At 53.6% G+C, this 17,025-nt stretch overlaps 1 protein-coding gene across 3 annotated transcripts in view; it reads right to left on the minus strand.

Annotated features, from left to right (window-relative positions):
* Positions 1-701: 701 nt before the first annotated feature.
* Positions 702-17,025, minus strand: part of DHRS7B (dehydrogenase/reductase 7B) — a 44,237-nt gene continuing 27,913 nt past the window's right edge. For all 3 annotated transcript variants that reach the window (XM_043472206.1, XM_043472223.1, XM_043472214.1), the window contains exons 2-7: positions 12,334-12,512; positions 8,055-8,164; positions 5,109-5,325; positions 4,672-4,764; positions 2,520-2,672; positions 702-1,165 (exon numbers count right to left, since the gene is read on the minus strand). In XM_043472206.1, coding sequence (XP_043328141.1) covers positions 960-1,165; positions 2,520-2,672; positions 4,672-4,764; positions 5,109-5,325; positions 8,055-8,164; positions 12,334-12,512 — 958 coding nt within the window. In that variant the 3' untranslated portion in view covers positions 702-959. The remainder of the gene's footprint in view (positions 1,166-2,519; positions 2,673-4,671; positions 4,765-5,108; positions 5,326-8,054; positions 8,165-12,333; positions 12,513-17,025) is intronic.

The following is a 17,025-nucleotide window of genomic DNA, read 5'->3' on the forward strand; positions in this document are numbered from 1 at the left end:
CCAGGCTGAGGGAAGACTCCCCTCGTCTTCCACCAAAGAGGGGGCCCTGCCAGCCCAAGACTCTGCTCGGGCCCCCCTGAGGGCACATGTGTGAGTGATACCTGGAGTTTCAGAGGGTCTTTTGGGAAGGTCAGATACCAGAGTGAGAAGGGGTGCAGGGGAGGCATCAGGGTGCGTGGGGCAGCGGGGCCATTTGTTTACGGGGGGAGAGCCAAAGATTTTAGAACAGTTAGAGAAACTCTGACTTAATTCCAGAGGCCTGGGAATGCTAGTCTGCAGCTGGGTGGCATATGGTCCACAGGTAACCTGGCAGTGACTTAGGCCTCGTGTCCACTGTGCAGTGCCCACCACCCCCCTGAGCCTGTGGGGTGGGAACAGGGTGGGGGCCAGATCTGGAAAGGGAGCCTGGCTCTGCCTGTAGACCACATTCGGGGGAGGTGGCCAGAGGCAGACAAACAGCGGCCAGCTCAGGGCAGCTGAGCAGAAGCTGTCACTGAAACAAGCCTGGTGCAGGAGGGCAGCCCCAACGCACTGAACAGGGAGGCCAGTCACATGCTGACCATTTGCTGCGCTGACCAAGACACTGGGGGCCCCGTAAACAGTGCGAAGGCCGCTGCCTCCTCCCTGAGAACCAGGTTCAGGTGACATAAGGGTGTCTTCTGACCCTAAGATGCAGAGGCTGAGGTACGAAAGAGGCGTGGTTCTGCCTGCCCTCAGGGACCACAGCTCCCAGGCTCCTTCCTTTATTTCATGTCCCAGGGTTTAGACCCTCCACCTGGAGGAAGCTGTCCTCACCCCTCCTGATTCCCAGATGTCCTCCTAGTTCCCGTCCCTTGCCAGCAGGCCTGGCCAGGGGCCTGCAGGGGGAGTGTGTCTCCCTCCTTCCCCACCCGGGATGCAGAAGTCCAACACAGTCCCCATGGAGCAGCGACTGCCCCACCTGCCCACCAGGACGGGCACTAGCTGTGCTTGGACTTCCGCTCCTTCCTGGCCCGGGAGGCCATGAGTCTAAAGAAGAGCCCAGGAGCCAGAGTTCGAAGGTAAACAGCCAGGGAAGGCATCAGGTCAGCCAGCACCACATCCTTCTTCTTCTTCCCCAGAGCAGCCAGGACGTCTTGGGCCACCTGCACAGGACTTCGGCCCTGGGCCGTGGTCTCATCCATCACTGAAATGAAACAGGAAACTCACTGAGCTTGGGGGCAGCAGCCCCAAGTAGGACCTGAGCCAACTTGACACTGGGTCCCCCAGGGAGCTCTCCCAGGGGCTTGGGCAGCAGGTGCAGCGACCGTCCCTGCAGCCCGAGGAGGGTGGTGGACAGCTCAGAACTGTGGTCCACAGCCTGGGGGTGCCCAGCAGATGCTCCCTCACTCCCTGACCTGGGGCATTTCAGCCAGTTGGGGCATCCAGTGACTAAGGGTGCTGTGCCAGAGCAGTGGGCCATGCAGGGGTCAGGTGGGTGGAAGGGCTGCAGAGTACGCTGGCTGGAGTGAGGAGTGAGGCAGGTGGCAGGGCCCCTGTGTCTCGGGTGTGTGGGTGACGGGGAGGAAGGAAGCCTTGGTTTGTTTTGTCAGCCAGAGGTCAATGCAGGGGCACAGGATGTTACTTTTCCCTTGTCACTGGCGAATGGTGCCCACAAAGCAGGAGCAGCGGGCAGAGGGGAGGCCACCCACAGCCACAGCCGCGCTGCCCGGCTTCCTCTCCACCATCAACACAGAACAGCAGGTTTCTGGTGGCTGCTCATTTTTGAATGCCGCAGAGGGAATTTTTTTAAAAGATCCTTGAGACTTCCCTGGTGGTGCAGTGGTTAAGACTATACTTCCAATACTGGAGGCAAGGGTGCAATCCCTGGTCAGGGAACTAGATGCTGCATGTCATGGGGTGTGGCCATTCTTCTAGGAATAAATGCATACGAACTTATCCAGCCCCGTGCTTCTGTATGGCTCCTGCTGCCTTGCTGAGTGAGGGGGCTGCTGCCGTGGGCATGGGTGGTCTTGGTTCAGGCTTGGCCAGGAGGCCCCTGGTGAACACCCAGCATACTCCCAGGAGCACGTTCCAGGAGGCAGGCCCCAAGCAAGGGCAGGAAGGCAGCTCATGTGGGTCCGCCAGCTGGTCCTGGTTGGCCCCACCTGCACACTGAGACCTTGCCGATTGGGCCACTAATGGTGACTTCAGGTCAGCTCTGTGCTGTCTTTGGCCTCTGCCTACCCCTGAAATCTTGTCCCCCCAACACTGCACGGGAACCTCATGGGAAGAGACCTGGCCTGGTCACTTTAGCACTAACAACAGGGCTAGCTGGAGTCTTGTCAGCATCTCAGCAGGGGCTCCCCTCAGCCCTGTTGTGGGCTTGTTCCCACAACTTTCCAGCCTGCAGGGTTCAGGGTAGAGATGGTTGGTGCTGAGGTCGGTCATCAGTATACATGACCAACTTCACAACATCAAGTGGTTTAAACTGATACTGTCAATGAAAACTGCAAAATCATCAGGGAGCTTTCACAGAGGAATGCACCCTGGGGCCTCACCTCCATACTTGGATCCGTCGGCTGTGACTGCGTTAAGGGAGAGATTGGTGTGGATGTAGCCAGGGCTGATGACCGTCACCTCGATGTCATGCTGCTCCACCTCAGCCCGCAGACAGTCAAAGAAGGCCTGGGTTGCGTGTTTGGAGGCCGCGTCTGCAAAGGTCGGTGACCAGGGAGGGTAGGATGATGCTGGTCAGGATCCTGAACAGGAGGGCATCAGGTTTCCCACTCCGGTGCTGGGACTACCCTGTGCATCTTACATACACGTACTCTCACAGAACACGACACAGCACATGTGGTCAAAAGTTCGTGGGCATTCTTGCTCCTGCAAGTTCTAAGTGTGAATTTAATCTAAACTAAAAGTTAAAAAAGTCTACTGTGTAAAACATTCAGATAGTTCAGAAGTAAGAAAGCGAAAGTCCTCCTCACACCTCCCAGCGCAGTTCCTCAGAGGGGCCAGGCTGCTGGTGCCTCATGTCAGCCAGGTCCCTGCACAGATGAGGACATGGCCACATTGCTCCTATGGTCCATGTTACTCATGCTGTGGAAGGCTGGCTGGGTGGCTGCCGTGTGACTTGGGGTCACAGCCACAGAACGGGCTCAGCATTGTTTCACGTTTCGCTGCTGAGAATGTCCAGGGATGCTCCCTGCCTGCATGGCAGCATGTGTGCAAACCCATGCCAGGCCCCCTCACATCTATCTGTCAGCTCCACACGGGGCAGCCTCATATGTGGAAGAGTCCCCAGAGCTCTGCGTGCTCACCTCCTGGATCCTCCCACCTGGCATCACAACAGCCCCGAGGGGATGAAGCCCCTCCCACCTCACGACTGGGGAGCCTGCTGCCTGTGGGTTGTCGAAGGAGTGTGCCCAGGAGGCACCACCTTGTCCAGCCTGGGGGTTATGAAGCTTCCAGACCAAGTGTGACCTATGCAGTCACAGCCAAGAGGAGGCTAAAACTCAGAAAGACCAAATCCAGTGACGTCTAGAAACAACTCAGTGCAAAGAGCACCGTGCACCCCCAGCCTGAATCCCTGGTGTGGCCCCTGCTGTCAGCTGTGACGCCCACACATTTCCTAAGGAAGCCATCCTCTGCCAGTGACTAAAACCACCCACCAGCCCAGGACAAGTGTGGACACGGCATCCCCGGGTGTCTCAGGTCGTCCTGAGTGTGGCCGCGGGGGTGAGGGAGCTGGTGTGGGCTCACGAGCCCCACAGCTGGCCCTGGACACACACTTGCACCAGAAGGAGTGCTGGGCTGCATCCAGTTCTGATGGGCTCCCCGTCCAGTTGAGTGTGGCATGTGGCCCTCCTCTCCAGGCTCTGCCCCTCCCCTCCACACGCCCTCTCCCCTCCACTGCCTCAGGCATCTGGGGGTGAGGGGCTTGTTTACAACAGTGTTTCCTTGCGGACAGTGGACCAAAGAACGCAGTTACCAGGACAGTTTGTGACATTACCACTAACGTTTTTAAACAAAAGTAGAATCTGCCTGCTGGTGCGCCGTGATGGTGCAGTCCCACCATCCTGGCACAGCTGTGCACACTGGGAGGTGAGTCTAAACTGAGGTTAAGCTGGCAGCATTTACACTTTCTGGAACTAATCTTATTGAAACCCTCTCACAGCGAGTGAGTGCCCAGAGATAAAAACACTGAAGGACACAGCACGCAGCACATCCCTGCTGCTGGCCACTGAGGAAGGCAGTCCCCTCAGGCACCGAGACAACCCCTGAGTTGTGTGACGCCCATCCATTCAGCAAGTAGGGAGCTGAGTGGGAAGATACTGTCAAGCGGGAAAATGGAAGCACAGAACTACATATGAGGGCCCCAGCACTGCACATCTCATCACACGCCGAACTCTGGAGGCGTGTGCAGTAATCAAACAGAGGGGCAGCACCTGTGGGCTGATGGTGGTGGTGGCACTGGGAGGGGGCCTGGCACATAGTCACACGTGGTGTGAGGAGCAGAGCTGGGACTGAGCCCAGCTTCTGCTCAGGGGCACACGCCTCTCAGGTCCCCACATGCTCTATGCTGAGTGTCCCTCATGTCTGAATTCTGGACAGGGAGCCTGCTGCCTTCACAACAGGAGTAAACAACAACAGAGGTGCGGGCAGGAGGAGTCTGGGCAAGAACACCTGATGGGAGGAGGAAGCACTCACACGCGGATCGGAAGGGCAGGCTGATCTTGCCCTGGATGCTGCTGATCGCAACCACGTGGCCCTGGCGCCTTCTGATCATGGCAGGCAGGAGCGCTGTGGGGAGAGGGCAGAGGTCACCATCGCTCACATGGAGAGCCCGGGGAGGGCCATGTCTGAGAGTGCTCAGCCCCCTGTGCACTGCTGTGAGAACCGGGGTAGGACGTCAGAATGCCTCTGCCGTGCCCTGCCTGCACCTGGTAGGTCGCCAAACACGGTGGAAGGATATGGAGGCAACACAACGCAGGCCCAGGCCCAGAAAAGCCAACCCCGAGTTGCAAGGACAGCACTGACCCCAGGGTGGAGTGGATAAGACAGCAGGTCCAGGAAGAAGGAACCACAGGAAATGAAAACAATGCCAATCTGCCCAGGCACTTCTCCCTTCTGACCCAAGAACTTACCCTTTGTCAGAGCTACTGGACCAAAGTAGTTTGTCTCCATCACTCTCTTATCCACGTCTGGGCTGGTGTCCACAATGGCACCTCGGTAGCTGATCCCGGCATTATTGATGAGCACGTCCACGTGGCCAAAGCACTGCAGGATCTCGGAGGCAGCCCCTGCTATGGCTCCAGGGTCTGCGAGGTCGAAGGTCACCGTATAAGGCTTGTGTGTCTGCACCTGGTCAAGTGCAACAGAAGCCAAACGTACCTTCAGAGTGACGGTTTGGCCTGGCTCCTCATCGTGGGGGTGGCCTAGTGTGAAGGACAGGCTGCAGCACTTCCCTGAAGAATGTGGCCTCGGGGAGCCTACCCGTCATGCTCACACCTGACCTGGGCAGCGCTGTGGGCAGGGGTCACAGACGAGGTGAACAGGGCCCCCTCCGCCCTGGGCCAGCAGGACGCTGTACACTGTCCCACGTTACAGAGCTGCTTTGCCTCTCAGGCCAAGTCAGTTTATTCTTTGTTCACAAAACAATTTTATACATTCCTATGTGCCCAATGCTGGAGACACAGCAAAAGCAAGGCAGACATGTTTCTGTCCTAAAGTATACGGTCTCATGGGGAAGACAGACACACTATAGCCATAAAGAATGTCACGAGAAGAAAACGACTAGTGGACATGGGAGGAGGAAGCACTCAGAGGATGCCCTGAACCTAAGCAGATGAGGGAGGGGTGTGGAGTCGGAGAGGACCTCAGGAGTTGCTCTCTCCTTGGACAGCTCAATGGCAGCGACTCAGCTCTGAGGTCAAACTCTTTGAATGCTTGCAGCTTCCAGGGGGCCTGCTCATCCAGCAAAGTATAGAAAATGTTGCCTGATTTCAGTCATTAGCTCCGTGGTGACCACTCCCCTGTGGTGAGAAGCAGTGAGAAAGGCAACCCACATTTCTCGTGCAGCTTCCAGGAGCCAAGGCAGACCCTGTCTCCCAAACACTGGGGCTGTATTCCAATGGTGGATGGTGTTCTGATGGCTGACCTACATATTGTCATGGCTGCAGGATACAAGATCAATACAAAACACCCAGCTGTGTTTCTACATACCAACAATGAATAATCTGAACAAGAAATTAGGCAAGCAAGACCATTTATAATAGCAGCTAAGAGAATTAAATCCTTAGGAATAAATCTAACTAAAGAGGTTGAAAGATTTGTACATGGAAGGCAGTAAGACACATGATAAAAATGAAAATTTAAACACATGGAAAGACATCCCATGTTCATGGATCGGAAGACTTAACATTGTTAAAGTGACAGTACTACCCAAAGTGATCTAGACTCAACACAATTCCTATCAAAATCTCAATGCCATTTTTGTCAGGAAAAAAAAAGTCCTAAAATCCATATAGAAGTGCAATAGCTATTCAGGAATAGCAGAACAATTTTGGAGACAAGAAAAGTTGGAAGATTCACACTTTCAGTCTTTGAAACTTACTACTGAACTATGCAGATTAAAACAGTATGGTACTGACATAAGGACAGGCATATAGATCAGTGGAACAGAATAAAGTGCCCAGAAATAAACCCTTAAATTTAAGATTTTTGACAAAGTTGCCAAGGCCATTCAAGAGGGAAAGGAACTCTGGGCAAACTAGATATCCACATGCGAAAGAATGAAGCTGGAATCTTACCTATCACCATGTACAAACATGGCCTCCAGAGCTTCTCTGGTGGTCCAAGGGTTAAGAACCCGCCTGCCAGTGCAGGAGACAGGAGACTCAGTTTTGATCCCTAAGTCAGGAAGATCCCATGAAGGAAATAGCAACCCACTCCAGTATTCTTGCCTGGAAAATTCCATGGATAGAGGAGCCTGGCGGGCTACAGTCCATGGCATCACAAAGAGTCAGACATGACTGAGCACATACACTCAATATCTAGAGTATACATAGAACTCCTCAACAACAAACAACTTGATTACAAATCAGGAAAAGGACTTCAATTGACATTTCTCCAATTAAGATATATAAATAAGCACATGAAAAGATGCTCAGCACCACCTGTAATTAGGGAAATGCAAGTCAAAAGCACAATGAGATTCTACTTATATCTCCTAGGACAGTATAATTAAGAAGCAGAAAACAGCCAAAGTGCTGGCACGGATGTGAAGTCAGAACCCCTGTGCAGTGCTGGTGGGACTGTAACTTGGTGCAGCTGCAAGTGGAAAACAGTTTGCAGTTCCTCAAAAGGTTAAACTAAATCTACCACAAACCCTGCCATTCCACTCCCAGGGATGTCCAAAACAGCTGAAAGCAGGGACTGGAGCAGATACATGTCCACCTGTGTCCACATCAGCATCATTCACAGTAGCCCACAGGTGGAGATGCCTTGCAGTACATCAAGAAAATGGACAGACCAAGTGTGGAGCATCTGTATACACAACGGAATACCAGTCCATCAAAAGAGGAAAGAAGTTCAGACACATGCTGTAACGTGGATGAACCCTGAAGACAGTACGCTTAGAGAAATAGCTAGTCATAGAAAAACAAATATTTTCATTTATATGAGGTATCTAGAACAAGCAAATTCACAGAAAGTAGAACAGACATTTCCAGGGACTGGAAAGCAGAGGAAAAAGTGGATTGTTTAAGTGGGAACACAATTTTTGTTGGGGACAGACAGGTGATCATTACAAACATGCTAAATTGCACTTACTATCACTGAACTGTAAGCCTGTAAGAGGTTAAAATGATAAATATGTGTATTCCCCCACAAATAAAATGTTAAAAGTCATTGCCAACCTCCCACCACCAAAAAGAGATGAATAGGTACTGGGGGGGATGGGGAGAACTCATAGAGAGACCTCTCTAAGCACGCAGTGGTACAGAGTGGTGGGTCTGAGCCCAGTCTGCTATGAAGACCTGCAGAGGATGGGCTGCACCTCTTCCCCAGGCAAGTCCCCCAGGCTCACTCACCTCCGGAGCCCGGGAAGCAGCAAGTTCTTGGCTGAGCTCCTCCAGGGCCTCGGCGTTCCGGCCACAGAGCACCAGCCTAGCGCCGGCAGCATGAAAAACTCTGGCACATTCTAGGGAACAAGAAAGCAGCCTGTCGTCTGGGGAGACCCAGGCCCTCGGCCCTGTCAGCTCAGTTCCCAGCTCCCCAGCCTCAAACTGCGGGCCGTTTCTTCCCCAAGCATCGGTACTAGCCCCGCTGTGGAGGGGTGTGGGGCTGGGAGTCAGGGCCCTCGCAGAGCCACGTTCAGGGCTGTGACACATCCACGGGCAGGAGGGAGGCTAGAGACAGACTATCGGGTACCAGGCTCAGGATTTCCCAACACAGTCTTCAGCTCTGACCCCCGCTGTGAGCAGGATCCCCGCTGTCACGGTGAACAAGCTCCGTGAGGCAAGGGACGTGCCCAACAGCAGCACCAGAATCGCCCCCGTCCCCGAGGCCTGTGGTTCACTGTCACCTCAATACAACAGGCACAGGTCTGCCAGGGGCGCTTCTGTGGACACACAGGACTCTAGTGAGGGGGTGGGGAGACCCCCCAGACCTAAGCCTGTAGGGCTGTTCCTCCCGAGATTGCCCAGGCCCAAGGGCTCGTAGACACACATGCTCTCTGCACACTACGTTGCTCAGTTGTGTCCAACTCTTTGCAACCCGATGAACTGCCAGGCTCCTCTGTCCATGGGATTCTCCAGGCAAGAATACCACAGTGGGTTGCCATTTCCTCTCCACACAGTGAGGACAGAAAGTGGGGAGGCTGACAGCCTTGCAAGAAGGTTAAAGAACAGCAGGGGGACAATAAGAGCGACATCATTTTAAAATGATGGGGGGCGGGGGGATGAGACCAGGCACCTCTGAGTCACTAGAGCATCCAGGTGACAACTAAGACCAAGGCAGGGCAGAGTCCAAAACTACCTGGGCACCTGTCTTCATCAGCATTCTTTAGTGGCAAAGCAAAAAGCGGGCTTGTCAGGAAGGTTCCAGGCAGCTCAGGAATTCAGAGAAGGAGCTGAACGGTCCAGATGGGGGGACAGGAGTGGGCTGCCCAGGGTCCCAGGCAGCAAGAGCCCAGCTCTCTGAATGCTGGCAAGTCCCTTCCCCACTTCATCCCCCAGCCTCTCCACAGAGTGGGTGGGGCTGCAGACAACTCTGGGTTCCCACAGACATCACTCCCCAGCCACACAAGGGGGCCTCTGACCTGTTTCCTCCAAGCTCTGGTGTCAGAATTCGAGGGAAGGGCCAGATTGGGCATGGTCGGGGCAGAATCACCAGGACTAGGCTGGCCAGGGTCACCTGGGAACCCCAAGACCACAATGGGAAGGGTGGTGGGAGCAAGGAGTGATGCCCCAAACACGGCCGAGCGGTGACTGCCACGAAGCTCAAAGCCCCGAGGTCAAGAGGACCGACATGAGTGAGACTTCCTGTGATGGACTCAGTCTCCCTGAGAGGCCTCCTCATCCCCACTTCCCTCTTGCGAGGACTGAGTGCATCACGGCAGCCTCAGGCAGACAGAAAGTGCCAGCCAGGGCTAAGTGTGTTTCTAAGCCGCCTTTTTAGACTGCTCAAGGGACATCCCTGGTGGTCCAGTTTATTAGGACTCCCCACTTCCACTGCAGGGTCGATCGTTCAATCCCTGGTTGGGGAATTAAGATCCCCCATGCCATGCTGCAAGGCCAAAAACTAAATTAAAAAACGATGTTGGCAAAAATGGAAATGTGGGGTTTAAAGGGCCACAGCCTGTCCTCACTGGAGGCCTGGCCTCGCTCAGGTGCCCACGAGCAGGTCTGTGCAGCCCCCATGGCCCCAGCTGACCATGCAGCCACCCTAGGTATCAGACTAAGTCTCAGGCCTAGCGGTCAAGTGGAGTCTTGGTGCTTGGGCTCATAGCAGGGGCACGGATCCAGGGTTGGAGGAGGCTCTGGGGTCCAGGCGACATCCTTCCCTGGCCAAAGTGAGGGCGTAATGCCAGCGTCCCTCAGGAAAGGAGGGAGGAGGTTCCGGGTGACAATGCCCTCTTTCCAGACCCAGCTCCTCCTGCAGTCTCACTCACTCCCCTGAAGCCCATCCTGACCAAGGGCTCAAACCCAGACTGAGTCAAGCCCCTGCTCTGGCCCCGGGTGGGCTGCTTGAGTCACAGCCCAGCTGAGTCTCCTTGGGTGCAGTGGGGCAGGGGTGGGGGGTGCTCTCACAGAGACCCTCAGCGTTCCCGAGGCCAGTTTCCTACCCTTCCCAAAGCCCTGCTGGCTTCCTTATCCCATTTCATCCTGACCTGACCGCCATGGTGGACATTCTGTGAGCTGCCACCAAGACCTAAGGTGGGGGACACGGGGGTCCACATGGCTCTGGAGACTGTCATCCACTTCACAGCGAAACAAAGGGAGGAAATTAGAGCTTGTACAGGAGTGATAGGGATGCAAACAACAGACTGGGGAGATGCCATTTTCATTTCCTGACAAAGCTGATACAGAGAAGGGTGGAGGGAGAAGGAGCACATTATCTCGGCTGCCAACCAGTCCCCAGGCCTCTAGCCCTGTTGGCTTATAACCCACCAGCTGCTCACAGCTGTGGAGCCAAGATGTGTCCCTTCACCCGGTGTCCTGCTGATCCACAAGACAAGCCGGGAGACACAGCAGGAGGAACACGGAGGGCCGTCTGAGCACCCGGCATGTCTGCCAGGCCTCCAGGGTGGCCGACGTGGGCAGAGCCACGAGGGTGGGCGAGGTCTCCTCACCACAACCCATGGGCAGTGGCCAAGGGGTGTCTGTACTAAGGCCAGAGGGGAAGAGACACACGGCCTCCTGGACCTCTGATGGGACCCAGGAAACAGCAGGAAGAGCACAGACACACAAAGACACACAGGCCCCAGTGCTGCACGAGGAAACGGGATGAAGAGAGGACAGCCTCTCCCCTACACACGTGCAAGCTGGCCCCGCAGCTGCCTCTCCCGCAAAGCCAACCCTCAGACGCTCTTCAAGGACGCTAAAAAAACCGCTTCTGTCTGCTGCAAAGCAGTGGCTGCTAAGAATCTATATTTAGAGCTGAGTAAGGTCAGAGGCTCGGCTGTGGCTTGAGGCCGGGAGATCTGATGACAGACCTCAGGTCACCCCCAAGACCTCACCTGAACACCATGCTGGCGCACGCACAGACCCCTGCTCCCCGAAGCCTGCAGGCCCCCTGGCCACCTGCAGTCCAGTCCTCATCTGCTCCTCCATGTTCCCGTAGCCCCCGCACGGCCCTGCTACTCTGGGCCCTTCCTGCCCACCTCGCTGCCTCCCCAGGAAGAGGAGACCCAGGCTTGCGTTTGGCTTTGGGTTTCTGCCTACAGATCCCAGGAGTCACGCCTTCCCTGAGTGTGTGGAGGACTCGGGAGATGAGCCTGAGCCAGTACACACCTGGGTGCTGCGCCTGCCAGCTGTGGGGAACACATGGGGTACACACGGGCAGAAGTCCCTCCTCTCTGCAGGACCTGGGCTCCCCGAGGGGAGGACCCTGCCTCTCGTTATCTGTCCCAGCATGTGGTGGGAGACACAAAGGTGCTAGGTGTACCCCACTGCAGGGTGCCTCTTGGCTTCATTCCACGGAACTGAGCACCAGTGTGGGGAGTATGTAGGGTGGCGTGGCACACGTGCAGATTCTGACACACCTGCACTGGTACGCTCTGCTGAGGGCAGCCTGGGACCCAGAAGCTCCATGTGGGTCTAGAACCAGACTAGAACCGAGCCCAGCTGGAGACTGGCTGAGGAACAGCTGATGCCTCATTGATGCTGTCCTGATCTGCCCGGATACAGCTGGAGGTCCCGTGAAGAGCAGTGAGGAGAAGGTGACCCCAGAGCCTTAAACCAGAGATGCGGATGAACCTAGTAAAGACCCTCAAAGAAGCAAAAACATTCTTCAATTCAACGGACATGAGTTTGAGCAAACTCCGGGAGACGGTGAAGGACAGGGAAGCCTGGCGTGCTGCAGTCCATCTCTGGGGACCTCTTTAGGGTCGCAAAGAGTCGGACACGATGGAGCGACTGAACAACAACTAGGAAGCTGGGTGCCACCACATACAGATGCCCGTCTCCACACTGACCAGCACTGAGGCCGCCCCGGACACACACGTGGCCTTCTCCCTGGCTGCCACCTCCAGCCCTGGTGCTCCCACGGCCTTTTCCTCCTGGCCCTCGCTGCCCAGTTGCCGGCCAACATCATGTGTCTGCACCCACGCCCCCAGCCCCTCCCCCACAGCACTGCCCCACGACCCACCTCGGCCCAGGCCCGACGTGGCGCCAGTGATGACCACCACGGCGTTCCGGACGTAGGCCCTCATGCGCAGCCACTGAAGCAGCTTGAAGAGGCTGAAGAGGCCCACGCAGCCCAGGAGCAGGGGCAGAATGGCCGTGGAGGTGATGAAGTCCATGACCCGTGCCCTCAGCAGACTCTTCCTGGAAGAACAAAGTACATAAATTAGTGACAAGCTGGACGCCAGGGACTTGGCCATGCTCCGCCCCTGAGTCTGACACAGACCCCAGGTCCCATGTCTGGGCCTCAGTTCTGAGCCCGGCAGGATCTCCCCAGGCCCTGCACCCCGTGTGGACCGTTCAGCATGGTAGAACCATCTTCCTCTCTGTAGGGACACAAGCAGGCATCGCAGGCTGAGCTGGGTGGCTGAGGACCCGCTCCTGGAGCGCATCAGCACTCACCGGAGTCTCCCTCAGAAACCTGTTTTGGGGAAATTGATACCACCCAATATTATTTCCAATTCCCCGTATTTGTGAAATGAGAAAAAGTTTTTCTGTAAAAAAGGAAAAAGGAAGTCATACGATCCTTACACTCCTCTCAGAAGAGACATCCCCTGGACGGTGTCCTCAGTGGCCATGGGCCTCAGGGTGCCCCAAGGGACTCACAGCATGGTGAGCACCCTCTGCGATGCAGGCGCAGACTCAGGCCTGGAGCGGAGGCCTGCCCAGTGTCACTGGTGAGCCATGTCCCCCAAAAAATCGGGAGGCCATGGCAGTGGGCAAACAGCTGTGCACGGTCTACACTTAGGAAATGTCCACTCCTTCCACAACTTACCCCCCACTCCCCACACCCCCATGCCCAGAGTGGAGACATGGGGCTAAAGGCACGTTGAGGAGGAGCTGAGGGGAGCAGTACCATGCATGCCGCCCAGAGAAGGTGGCCCCAGGCCCTCCAGAAGCATGAGATTAGGGGCTCGGGGAAGAAGGGTTGCAAATCAGAAGGGACTTCAATCATTCGTCGGACCGAATGACTTCACAAAGCCCTTGCCCAATCCCAAGCCCTCAGTTCAGTTCAGTCGCTCAGTCGTGTCTGACTCTTTGCAACTCCAAGGACTGCAACATGCCAGGCTTCCCTGTCCATCATCAACTCCCGGAGCTTGCTCAAACTCATGTCCATCGAGTCAGTGATGCCATCCAACCATCTCGTCCTCTGTCGTCCCCTTCTCCTCCTGCCTTCAATCTTTCCCAGCATCAGGGTCTTTTCCAATGAGTCAGTTCTTCATATCAGGTGACCAAAGTTTTGGAGTTTCAGCTTCAGCATCAGTCCTTGCAATGAATATTCAGGACTGATTTCCTTTAGGATTGACTGGTTTGATCTCTGTGCAGTCCAAGGGACTCTCAAGAGTCTTCTCTAACACCACAGTTCAAAAGCATCAATTCTTCAGCGCTCAGCCCCACATGTATAAGGATGTGTTTCCCCTCCTCCCATGACAGCACCCACTCTGTGGTGCCTCGAAGGCAGGAACACATGGAACCCTCATAGGCCCACCTATGTGTGCCTGTGCTGCCCTGACCCTGACGTCCAGGTTTGCGAGGGCCATCCTGATCTAAGCTACAGGGCTCTGTTCCAGTCGGAACTTTCAACAAAGCTAGTTCAGTGTTCAGATTAACTTTTCACCTGCCTTTCCCATACAGCTAAAATCTTAATCAGCACAAAAAATTAACATCCGTGGACAAACATCTGCAAAAACGACTCTTTCGTATCAACCTCCACTTAATCTACTTCTGAAACACCCTGGCTACTGTCTGCTAAGTGGACATATTCCCCTCTCACCTGCCACTGTGCCAAGCCCACACATGAATGTCCTGGCAATCCAAGTGGCTTCCAAAGCACCTAGCTCTTTACCTGGGTACTACTGGCACCAATGCCTAGCCTCAACTGAACGTTCAGGCCCAGAAGCAAGGCAAGGACCTAAAGGTCCTTTGTTTGGCACCTAGGAAGTTCTCAGGGAGGTTCAGTGCAGGTAGGAGCGCCTCTGGCACCCGTGGATCTGTGGGTGCTGCCTGGGGCCTTCACAGGGCCCAGCCCTGAAGACTCTGGGTACACTTCAACCCAGCAGGATGGCTATGCGGGAAGAGCTTTATCCCCATGGCCACCCCAGATCCTCATACCAAGTAGGTCCCAAGAAGAAGCACGCTGCTTGGCTCAAATGACCCAGGCCCAGCCACTGCCCAGGAAGCCCAGAAGGTAGGGACACTGCTATGGAAGGACAACAGGCTCAGCTTTCTGGAGACCACAGCCCTGTGGAGCCTGCCCATGTCAGGCTTCACTGAAGGCTAAAAGTGAAGCAGCAAGCACCAACACACAGCTGTGTTGCCTCCCAAATTCAGAGGTTTCCGAGACTGTCTGGAGAACACAGACATGGCGGTGGCAGCACAGGGGCTCAAAGACGAGCCCTCACCCTGCTGGCTGGGCGCACAACCTGCTTCAGCCTCTTCCCAGCCTGGGTGGGGGCCACTCTGCTGGGGTCTTGGCACCCGAGTTTGTAAAGCGAGGTCTGTAAAACAGGTCTGTTGTGAAGGATGAATTAACACACAGAAGTATGTGGGTCCCTGGCCCAGGGTAAGAGCTCAGTAAACACAGCTTGCACCACCAGCAGCATCATGACCCATCACTAACTGAAAGCCCAGGAATCAGTTTCACAGCAATCAGATCTCCAAGGTTGTCTGAAGGGGTCTCTGGTTTATGAAATAAAGGAAACTCATCAAATATTGTTATAATTTTAATTGTTATGCCTCATAAACTTCCTGGTTTAATTAAAGTAACAAATAGGAAGAAAGAGACAGAATCCCATATCCCAGACTTCCCTAGTGGTACAGTGGATAGGAATCTGCCTGCCAATACAGGGGACACAGGTTCGATCCCTGGTCCAGGAAGATTCCACATGCCATGGAGCAACTAAGTCCATGTGCCACAACTACTGAGCCTGTGTTCTAGAGCCCAGGTGCTGCAACTACTGAGCCCATGTGCCCTAGCTACTGAAACCCAAGCTCCCTAGAGCCTCTGCTCCACAAGAGAGAAGCCACTGCAATGAGAAGCTCACATACCACAACTAGACAGCAGTCCCAGCTCACTGCAACTAGACAAAAGCCTGTACAACAATGAAGACCCAGCACAGCCAAAAATTTAGAAATAAATATATAATACTAAAACATAACATACAGAAATTGGTTGCATCACTTTACACTAACAATGAAATACCAGAAATGAACAAGCAATCCCTTTAAAAATAGCATGAAACAAATAAAATAAAATACTCAGGAATAAACCTGACCAAGGAGGTAGAAGACTTATATGCTGAGAACTATAAAACATTAATAAAGGAAACAGAAGGTAATTCAAAGAAATGGGAAGATATCCTATGTTCTCCAATTGGAAGAATACTGTTAAAATGGCCATGCTACCCAAAGTAACATACAGACTTAATGTGACCCCTATCAGTTTACCTATGACATTTTTCACAGAACTAAAACAAATAATCCCAAATTTTATATGGAACCATTAAAGACCCAGAATTGCCAAAGCAGTCCTGAAGAAAAAGAACACAGCAGGAGGCATAAACCTTCCAGCCTTCAGAAAATACTACAAAGCTACAGTCATCGAAACAGCATGGTATTGGCACAGAAACAGACACATGGATCACAGGAAAAGAACAGAGAGCCCAGAAATAAATTCAAAGACCTACAGACATTTTCCCAGTAAGCAGCCTGAGAGGACCCCTAAAAATGGTGCACTATTCACTCGACCCAGCAAACCCCACTAAATCATGCAAATCAAGAGGTTCAAATCTTCGTGTTCACTGTAAGAACATTTGTAAAACTGCCCAGGCCATAAAGGGTATGAATATCCAAAAAGGCACCAAGTATCTGAAGGATGTCACTTCAAAGAAGCAATGTGTGCCATTCCGTTGTTATATCGGTGGAATTGGGAAGGTGTGCACAGGCCAAACAGTGGGGCTGGACACAGGGTCGGTGGCCCAAAAAGACTGCTGAATTTCTACTGCACATGCTGAAAAATGCAGAGAGTAATGCTGAACTTAAGAGCTTAGGTGTAGATTCTCTGCTCATTGGGCACATCCAGGTGAACAAAGCCCCCAAGAGGTGGCATAGGACTTACAGAGCTCACAGTCAGATCAACCCCTACATGAGCTCTCCCTGCCACATTAAGATGATCCTTACTGAAAAAGAACAGGTTGCTCCTAAACCAGAAGAGGAGGTTGCACAGAAGAAAAAGATATCCGAGAAGAAACTGAAGAAACAAAAACATATGGCTTGGGAATAAATGCCACAAAAAATAAATGCAAGTAAAAGTTAAAAAAAAAAAAAGACCTATGGACAATTAATCTTCAACACAGGAGGCAATAACATACAATACAGCGGAAAAAAGTATGTTCAGCGAGTGGTGCTGGAAAAGCTGAACAGCCACATGTAAATCAATGAAGTTAGAACACACCCCTCATACCATACACAAAAATAAACTCAAAATGACTTACAGACTTAAATATAAGATGTGTCTGGCTCTTTGTGAACCCATGGACTGTCCATGGAATTCTCCAGGCCAGAATACTGGAATGGGTAGCCTTTCCTTTCTCCAGGGGATCTTCTCAACCCAGGGACTGAACCCACGTTTCCCACATTGCAGGTTGATTCTTTACCA

The sequence above is a fragment of the Cervus canadensis genome, chromosome 1 (genome assembly GCF_019320065.1).
Source record: "Cervus canadensis isolate Bull #8, Minnesota chromosome 1, ASM1932006v1, whole genome shotgun sequence".
Taxonomy (NCBI): Eukaryota; Metazoa; Chordata; class Mammalia; order Artiodactyla; family Cervidae; genus Cervus; species Cervus canadensis.